Source organism: Melospiza georgiana, chromosome 20, assembly GCF_028018845.1.
Source record: "Melospiza georgiana isolate bMelGeo1 chromosome 20, bMelGeo1.pri, whole genome shotgun sequence".
Classification (NCBI taxonomy): Eukaryota; Metazoa; Chordata; class Aves; order Passeriformes; family Passerellidae; genus Melospiza; species Melospiza georgiana.
The window spans coordinates 4,250,800-4,260,358 of NC_080449.1; the positions used below are offsets into that span (position 1 = coordinate 4,250,800).

At 53.3% G+C, this 9,559-nt stretch overlaps 1 protein-coding gene across 1 annotated transcript; it reads left to right on the plus strand.

Moving 5' to 3' along the window:
* Positions 1 to 1,479: 1,479 nt before the first annotated feature.
* Positions 1,480 to 6,246, plus strand: ATP6V1G1 (ATPase H+ transporting V1 subunit G1). The gene is made up of 3 exons (XM_058038381.1): positions 1,480 to 1,606; positions 3,769 to 3,869; positions 5,507 to 6,246. The coding sequence occupies exons 1-3, from the start codon at positions 1,525 to 1,527 to the stop codon at positions 5,678 to 5,680; spliced, it is 357 nt and encodes a 118-aa protein (XP_057894364.1). The 5' UTR covers positions 1,480 to 1,524; the 3' UTR covers positions 5,681 to 6,246.
* Positions 6,247 to 9,559: the final 3,313 nt, after the last annotated feature.

Genomic DNA, 9,559 nt, shown 5'->3' on the forward strand with positions numbered 1-9,559 from the left:
CCCTGGTATCCCCTTCAGAGCATCCTGCTCTGGGGTCACCTCTGGGTTCAGCTCAAGTGATTTAATTAACAGGGAACATTCCTAAAAACACAGGAGCAGCTAATGAGCATGGTGGGTTTTGGATGGGACTGGGGCTCAGGGGGTCAGAGGGAGACTTTAATGATTTTGTGGCCTTGGTGTAAGGTGAGAGGAGGGCAGGGGCTTCTGGGGCTTGGGGTGAGATGAGAAGAATTTCATTTCTGGGTTGTTGCTGCTCTAAGGGAGCCTGGATCTGCCCCAGCTGACCCCACCAGGTTTTTTTTGGCTGTGACATATTTTGGAATAGAGACAGCATGTCAGGGTGGTTTGGAAGTAAATGATGCCCCTTCCACCCCAAACCATTCTATGATTTCCTGTGACAACATGAGTGTGTCCCCTTGCTGGAGCTGCCCCATCTGTGACAGATGATGTAGGACCAGATTTCCTGGGTTTTCCTTCAGCCAGTACAGCCTGGCTGTGATGCCACAGCTCCCAGTGCCCCATCTCAGCACCCTAGCCTTCCTTCAAACCCTAGAATTATGTTCTGAGCTCTTCTCCCCATCTTTCCTTTTATCTTTCACTGAAGCAAAAATCCCCCTGAATGGATGGGCACGCTAAACCCATTCACTTAACCGCTGAGCCCAGCTGAAGGTCACCCTGAAAACACTCATAATTCCTATTCAGCACTATAAATATGCATTTGATTCATTGTCTCCTGTCCCTTCCATCACGGGGGATGGAGGAGGCGGGCCGGCAGCCCCCCCCGCCTCTCCCGGCAGCGATGAGTCACTGTCCTGGCTCAGAGGCTTCATCAGAGCGATATTATTTGACAATAATTGTAATTTATGCTCTGAAAGTGCCGGGGGACCTGCGTTCAGGGCTTTCAATGGCCCCTGGGGTGTGATGGGTGAGGGTTGGGTGGGATGGGGGTGTTTGGGGGATGCTTGGGAGCCCCTGGCCAAGGATGTCCAGGATGGTTTTAAAGCCCTCAGAGCACCAGTGGCTCTGGTATCACACAGGTGGGTGACACCAGCAGTAGGGAGGAGATGCCACAGCCCAGGAGAGACCAAAGCATCCCTGGTGCCCTTGTCACTGCTCATCCAGGGGCTGCCGCAGTTTCAGCGATTAGAAAGCACGAAAGAAACCAAACCAAACCCCAGAAGCGCCTTCCTGCAGGGGTTTAAGTGGATTTTGGGCACCGAAGGGGCTCAGGAGCGGGGCACGGAGAGGCCCAAACCGGGCTCGGCCGGGGGCTCCCCTCACAACCACGGGGCGTGGCCTGGCCGTATGGGGGCGGGGCCAAGCAGCACAGGGGCGTGGCTAAGGTAATGCGAGTGTTAGTGGGCGTGGCCTAACGCCAGATATGGAATTGTGGGCGGGGCTTACACCGCGCTATATGGATTATCACTATGAGGGGGCGTGGCCGAGGGCGTGGCCGGCGCGGTGTGGGCGTGGCCCGCGTGATGCAGTGACGCTGCCGCGGCCCGGCCGGACGAAGCGGCCGCCATGGCGAGCCAGTCGCAGGGGATTCAGCAGCTGCTGCAGGCCGAGAAACGCGCTGCGGAGAAGGTGGCCGAGGCCCGCAAGAGTGAGTACGGCACGGCCCGCCACGCCAGGCCCCGCCGCGGGGATGTGGTGGCAAGAGAGCTCGGTCCGGCCCGGTCTGGCCTGGCGCGGCCGCCTCAGGCCTTGCGGCCCGGCGCTGAGGGCGGCGGGCAGCAGGGATCCCCCAGCCCGGGTGTGCTCGGGGATCTCCCAGCCCTGCCCCGGGTGTGCTCAGGGATCCCCCAGCCCTGCCCCGGGTGTGCTCAGGGATCCCCCAGCCCTGCCCCGGGTGTGCTCATGGATCCCTCAGCCCTGCCCCAGGGTGCTCAGGGATCCCCCAGCCCTGCCCCGGGTGTGCTCATGGATCCCTCAGCCCTGCCCCAGGGTGCTCAGGGATCCCCCAGCCCTGCCCCAGGGTGCTCAGGGATCCCCCAGCCCTGCCCCGGGTGTGCTCAGGGATCCCCCAGCCCTGCCCCGGGTGTGCTCATGGATCCCTCAGCCCTGCCCCAGGGTGCTCAGGGATCCCCCAGCCCTGCCCCGGGTGTGCTCAGGGATCCCCCAGCCCGGGTGTGCTCAGGGATCCCCCAGCCCTGCCCCGGGTGTGCTCAGGGATCCCCCAGCTCGGGTGTGCTCAGGGATCCCCCAGCGCTGCCCCTGGGTGCTCGGGGATCTGTGGCACCCCAAGAAAGCAGCGCTGGAGGCTCCCCAGGAAAGCTCAGTGGCTCAGTGAGGGTCGGAGCCGCACCGGGACCCTCCTGGCAGAGCCCAGTTCAGGAGATTGGGGGCTCCTGGCTCTCTGGAGGACATGGTCACCATAACCTGGCCTTGGGTTGGGGCTTGGCTGTGCCTCTCGCTGTCCTTATTACCTTCAGGTGGTGAAAACAGTGTGTTTCAATATCAGTAATTAATAGAGCTAGTCTGTTTCCATATCAGTAATTAATAGAGCTGTTCATTCCTAATAGATCCAAGTTCGGTTCTCCTGTTGTGCAAGAGAAATTCCGGTTGCAAAGACCCCCAAGTTTGCAAATCTTTTCTGCTTTAAACAAGTACATATGTATATCCCTGTTTATATGCCTGCTCTGGCTTGCAGTTCAACCCCCTGACAGTGTTGCAAGAGGCAGATTTTTGCAGTTCACTCCAGTGGTGATAATCTGGGAGGGAAGAATGTGGTGGGAAGTCCAGGAGGGGAAGTTGAGGCAATGGCCAGGACTGCTCTTGGTTTCACAGCTGGTCTGGCAAAACTAAGGTTTAGTGCTCTTTCTATTGGGCTTTTTTTGGGGATCTCACAAAAGCTGCACACTCACGTGGATTGGGGCAATCCTAAACACAGGTACACACTTGGAGAATTCACTGGGAGAAGCCCTGCAGAGAGGAACTTGGAGGTTCTGGTGGGTGAGGGGCTGGACATGAGCCTGTAGTGCCTTCATGGCCTTTAGGGCCAGACACATCCTGGGCTGAGCCTAGTGTGGGCAGCAGGGCAGGGGGGATTGTGCCCCTGTGCCCAGGTGAGACCCCACCTGCAGAGCTGCCCCAGCCCTGGCCCAGCACAGGGAGGAGCTGGAGCTGCTGCAGAGATCCAGAGGAGGCTCCAGAGCTGCTACAAGGGCTGGAGCCAGGCTGGGAGAGCTGGAAGTGCTCACCTGGAGAAGAGAAGCTCCAGAGAGAGCTCAGAGCCCCTTCCAGAGCCTTAAAAAAAAAGGAGGGAGAGAGACTTTTTATATGGAAAGTGACAGAGAGAGTGGGGTTAGGTGGGATATTGGGAATTAGGAATTCTCCCCTGGCAGGGCGGGCAGGCCCTGGCACAGGGTGCCCAGAGCAGCTGGGGCTGCCCCTGGATCCAAGGCCAGGTTGGACAGGGCTGGGAGCAGCCTGGGACAGTGGGAGGTGTCCCTGCCATGGCAGGGGTGGGATGGGATGATCTCTAAGGTTCCTTCAGCCCAAACCAGTCTGGGACTCATCCTGTGACTAAGCCAGACCTGATGTTGCCTGATATGTCCCCCTGCTCTCACTGCTCCGTGGTGGCAGCTCCTGGCTCAGTGACCTTGGCCATGGTTTGCTGGGCTCCTCCTGACATCAGCACACTCAGGGAGGAGCTTGGTTTGCTCCTGCAGAGGGAGCAGACGCTGTGGTGGTGGCTGTGCATGAGGAAAACACACTCTCAATGTTTTCTCCTGTTTCTTTGCCGTGGTTTGTGCTGTGGAGCAGGGAAGAACCGGCGGCTGAAGCAGGCCAAGGAGGAGGCCCAGGCCGAGATCGAGCAGTACCGCCTGCAGAGGGAGAAGGAGTTCAAGGCCAAGGAGGCAGCGGTTGGTGTTCTCCATCACTCTCTTGTTTCCAGCCCCTGGGGCTGTGTTGCCTTCTGGAGCAAGGCAGGCGACCTGGTTCTGAGGAACAGCTCGACGGCCCACTCTCCAGGGCCGTTCGGGCCAATGACACACACAGACACCAATGTGGTGGACGGTCAAATGGCGTTTATTACTTCTTCTCCTGGGGTCTTATAGTCTTAGGGGTCTCTACGTCAAAAGGGGTTTGTCCTTCTTATCTATGGTTAGTAGGGAATGGAAAAGTACTGGGTAAGGAGTGGAAAGTTGCTGACTTCAGTGGGGCAACATTGCTATGTTAGTTTCTTATCTATGAGTAACTGAGGGTCTTATTTATGGGAAACAGAGGGTCCTGGCTTTCCGTGACATCGCGACAATCTTGCGCAGCGCCTCTTCCCTAACTACCACAGGCTGCCTTGCCCTGGCTGCACCCTCAGGGTGGAGTGAGTTACAGCAGAGCACTTCCCCAAGTGCCTTCCTGTGAGGCACAGCCACGTGTCCCAGAAAATCCCGTGGAAGTGGCTCAGGGCAGGGTGTGTTGGTCTCAACTGGCAGGGAAAGAGCTTAATGAGCTCCTGAGTGACAGCCTCCCAAAAGCTGCTGTGTGCAGCCGTGTCCAAAAGAGACTGAGCTCATTGCTCCTGTCACAGGCTCATTTCCTATGGTGCTGACGTGGCAGAGACCACTTGCTGTGTCCCTGGTCACCAGAAGGGAAGGGTGAGATTTTTATAAAGATTCTCCAAGGGTAGGAGCAATGGGATGGTGGGAATTGTGCTTGAAGTGACTCCTGGGTGTTACTTTTCTTGCACTCTCTAGTGCAGTTGTGCCCAGGGATTCCAGCTGTCTGTACAGCAGGACCTGTATTTTTGGCATTCCTTGGTGTTGAAAGCGAAGGGAGACGACCCATCTTTGTTGATCAGCATCGACTCCGATTTATTGATCAAATCAGTCATCTTTTATAATAGTGTTAATTAACTTCATGCATATTGCAAAATCTGAGCTCATGATAGGTTACAGAGAAAACTCTAACCCCTCCTTTTGTTTACAATACCCATGGTTGTTTATTGAAACCAAAATTAGTGTTCTCACTGTGAGATGAAAAGTTCTCAAAACCTTCATATCTGTTCCCAGAGCAGCCAAGGACTGTTATGAGAAGACTGTCTGAGAATCCTGCTGTTTATAGAAAAGGTGCCTAGTTATTTACAAAATAACCTAGTTATTTACAAAATCAAGCCTGGGAACTGCTGCTTTACAGCTGCCTTTTACTTTCCCATCAGCTGTATACCTTCATGGCCTCTTTCTTTAAGCCATGCTTGAACCAGGCTCTCCACTCCTTGGAAACTCATGGGATAAATGGCAGGGAGTCAGAACAAGAAGATTAAGGTCCCCTCCAACCCAAACCATTTGATGATTCTATAAAAGAGGATAAAAGGCAGAGGGGCTAATGATGAAATATGTGGACAAGTTTAAGGTGAAATCTGAGCAAAAAATGCAGCAGTACTTTATTTTATATTAACATTAACATTAATGTTCCCTCAAAAAAGATTAATGCGTGAGATGCTTCAGAATAACAAAATACAGAGCTTAGCATGGTGATTCCTTTTCTCCTTTGCTGTTTGTAGGCCCTTGGCTCCCATGGCAGCTGCACCACTGAAGTGGAGAAGGAGACTCAGGAGAAGATGAGTGTAATCCAGCAGAACTTCCAGAAGAACCGGGAGGTGGTGATGTCCCAGCTGCTGTCCCTGGTGTGTGACATCAAACCCGAGATCCATGTGAATTACCGCATCAATGGCTAATGCTGGCAGCAGGGAGCAGAGTCCTGGCTCTGCTGGGAGTCCAGGCTGAGCTTCAGGTGCAATGTACAGCTCTTAGCCATACCTTCCCTGTCCTGCTTGTCCATGTGTTAAATTATTTCAGTGAGCCCTTGGAGTTCTCTTAGTTTCTCTTTTGACACGGATTCAGAGCTTGTTGAAACATGAAGTGGCCGTGTGTCAGATGTGTGCTGAGTTATTAAATAGATATTTTCCAGCTGGCACAGGAGTGATCCCTTTCCATGGTGATAATATTCAATGAGAAGTTTCCCTCTGTGAAATAGAAAAGGGAGAGAGCTGCTGGCCTGTGTCAGTAATTGTTAAACCTGTGTACCTGTATTCCTGTTGACCAAACTGCATTTCTCAGTGTGTTGTTAAACCTCTGCACAGGGGTTAAACCCTGTAAGAAGAATTCTCTGGCTGTACAAATCCTGGCTGAACATTTTCAGGTGCTCGAGTTTCTCTGTAACGAATCCTCTGTATATTCTGCTGTTAGCTTGAGGTACAAGTCTGGCACTATGACACCTGAAAGTAAAACACTTCACCCCAAAGCCTCTGCTCAGTCTGGTTCTTCCTGCTCACTTGTTCTGGGAATGCTGGCAGGTCTTGCTGGGCACCTTGCAAGTCTGGACTCTGCAGAGTGACCATCAAGTATTGATAAAAGAAAGTTTAAGAGAGACAGCCAATATCTGAAGGTCACAGCAGGTAAGTTAAAACCCATTACAGAGCTCCTCCTCTTGGCTCCAGTCTGATGCTTTACCTGCCAGATCATTCTGAAAACCTTCAGGAACAAATGTTCTTGTGACCATTAGGGGAAATAAAATGGTGCCAGTTCATTGGAATAGTTTGATAGCCAGGTGCTGCACAGTAATTACCCTTCCCTGGGTCCAGTGCTGGTCACTGCGTGTTTATACCAAGGTCATCCTGAATCCTGCAGCATCCTGTGCCTGGGAACAGAGGGAAGAAGAGTTCTGGAGTTGTCTGCATCACTTTCCAGCTCTTTAATCAAAGATACACACAAATTATTGAGAGGTTTAATTTGGTTTCTTCCTCTTACCAGCAGAATATTAAATGCAGCTTTGCTTTTTTGTTGAGTTCAAATTCCAGGCTTTTTGTGGAAAAGGGACCTCAGCATGTCCCTGATCTGGCCCAGGAGTTGTGCAGGTTGTGATCTTTGCAAGGAGCCTCCTGGATGCTGTTGTGTTCCTCAGACAGAACATCTTCATTTCCACAGCTCCTCAGTGAGGCATTGCAAAGCCTCTTGGACCTCTGGAATTGTGCTAGGGAGGGAAAAAAGCAGGATGGATGTGGATGTGAGACCTGCAGGCAGCTCTGGGGTCTCCTTGTCATATTTTATGGTAGTGCACTGTACTCCTGGAAGGATCTCTTCAGGAATTGAAGCTATTAAACGGGTTGTAAAATTCAAACAAATGCTTCTTGCAAGGTGAAATGTGCCAGGCTAGGGGAGAAGCCAGGTGGGTACAAGCAGAACAGGATCAAAGCAGTTTTAATCCATGTGCTGTAATGTGGAGAGCTGTTATGGCCTCATAAAAGGTTGCAGCCATGGTAATTTCACTGTGTCCTTTGGAGATGAGACATTTCTCCCTGTTGAGAGCAGGTGCTCAGGCTCCAGCAGGACACTCCTGAAGCCCTCCTTGCTCCAGGCTGTAATTAGCAATTTCATTCCCTCTCTTATCAGTAACAGACTGAGACTCTGTCCAGAAAAAATGAAGTGTGTGCTCCACTTTCTCATATTGCTTCATAAGTTTCCCTTGGTTAATGAGGACTTTTATTCTTCTTTAGAACAGAAGCAGGAGAAAAAGGGGGAAAAAAATCCACCATGATTATATCTCCTTGGCAAATGTGCTGTGAAGAAGCTCCCTTTAGAACATGCAGAAGTGTTAATGTCTTACAAGAATAATAATTTTCAATAATACTTCCCTGAAACTTAACTGTTGAGAGTGACTCCCAACTTTGCACTGAAGGAAGCATTTCCAATTACTGCTCTCCAGGAAGGCTGCCTTGGTTTGTGCAGTGATTTTATTTCCAGTTGAGATTCTTTCATCTTGCTCTGTGTGCCTAAGCCAGGCTGTGCCAGGGAAATGCTCTGCAGGAACAATCCTGACACAGCTATGGAGTGGGACACGCTGCTTCTTGCCCCTGAAATCTGATTTTTGGGGCATTTTGCAGGAAGTTTGAGGAGTAGGAGTGAAGCCCACAGCAGCTGTTAGAACAAATTTGTATCTGAATTCTTCCTGCTGCTCCTCTACCCAGAGGAGTGTGGCTGCTCCATCCCTGGAAGGGTGCAGGGCCGGGTTGGATGGGCTTGGAGCAGCCTGGGATAGTGGGAGGTGTCCCTGCAGGCAGAGGGAAGGCAGGGCGATCTCTGGGGGTTCCTTCCAACCCAAACCACTCTGGGAGTCTCTGACAATCCCTCAGGACTGAGCCACAGCCTGCTTGTGTACCACAGAAAGAGCAGAAACTACTTCGGGCCCACACACCACTGTGAGATTGCCTTGATCTGGGCTCCCATCCCTGGAAACAGCTCCTGGCTCCTGCTCCTGGGGGCACTGCAGTGTGAGAGTGTCCAAAGGAGGGACACAGGGATGGGGAAGGCTCTGGAGGGGCAGTGAGGAGCAGCTGAGGGCTCTGGGGTTGCTCAGCTGGAGCAGAGTGAGGGCAGAGCTCCCCGGGGCTGCAGCTCCTCCCGAGGGGCAGCTCCCACCTCTGCTCTGGGCCAGGGACAGGAGCCAGGGCACGGCTGGGGCTGGGCCAGGGCAGCTCAGGCTGGAGCTCAGGGCAAGGCTCTGCCCCCAGAGGGTGCTGGCACTGCCCAGGCTGCCCAGGGAATGGGCACGGCCCCGAGGCTGCCAGAGCTCCAGGAGCCTTTGGGCAGCGCTGCCAGGGGTGCCCAGGGTGGGGCTGCTGGGGGGGCTGGGCAGGGACAGGGGCTGGGCTGGGGGATCCCTTCAGTCCCTCCCAGCTCAGGGTGTTCTCTGATCTTCTGATCTGATGAAATAAAGGAAGGAAATCACCTCTAACCCCAGACCTGGAGTCCAGAAATCACCTCTAACCCCAGCTCCGCAGCCCAGAGAGCTCTCATTAGTTAGTGGGGCAGCAATTCTGGCTGCCAGTGCTTTAGCAGGGGCTCCCCTGGCAGCTGCCTTTGGGCACTTTCACAAGCAGGGTGAGGACATTTTCCTGCTGCTGGAGGTCCAGGAGCCCTTCCCCTCTCTGCCTGGAGCTGCCAGGCTGGCTGTGCTGGGTGGGAATTCAGGGTGTTCCAGGGGCAAGCCCACTTTTGGCAACCTTAAATTCCTCGTTTTTCTGCTTTTGTGAGGTCAGTGCACAGTTCCTGATGATCTTCATTCAATCTGGAGCTGTTTTCATGGCAGATCCAGCCCAGTGAGCTGCTGGCAGTCCCTCCATCCCTTTCCTGCCATCCCCAGCTTTGGGCTCCTGTTGTTTTCTCCCACCCTGGAGCCCAGCTGACCCCGGAGCAGGCAGGATTTGGTAATTGCAGCAGTTCCTGGTCTGTGGGGCAGCTTGAGGGAGGTGTGGGCAGCAGGATGGGATATCCCAGGTGCTGTCCTGCTGCTGTGGGGCAGGACCACCCTGCAGTGTCCCCTGGAGGTGACAGATGACTGTGTAAACACAATGCAGCTCCTCTCCCTTCTCTCTGCCTGCATTGAACCTGCTCTGTTTTTCCTTTTTGCTTCTTTTTTCCTCCTCTGGAATCTCTTTCCCCTTTATCTCTCTTCACTAGCTCTTGCATTAATGCATAATAAGAAAGACAAGGCAAAAACCTGCTGGTCCCAGCTGAGGTCTTGGCTTTAAAGTCTTAAAGAAAATAATATTGAGAAC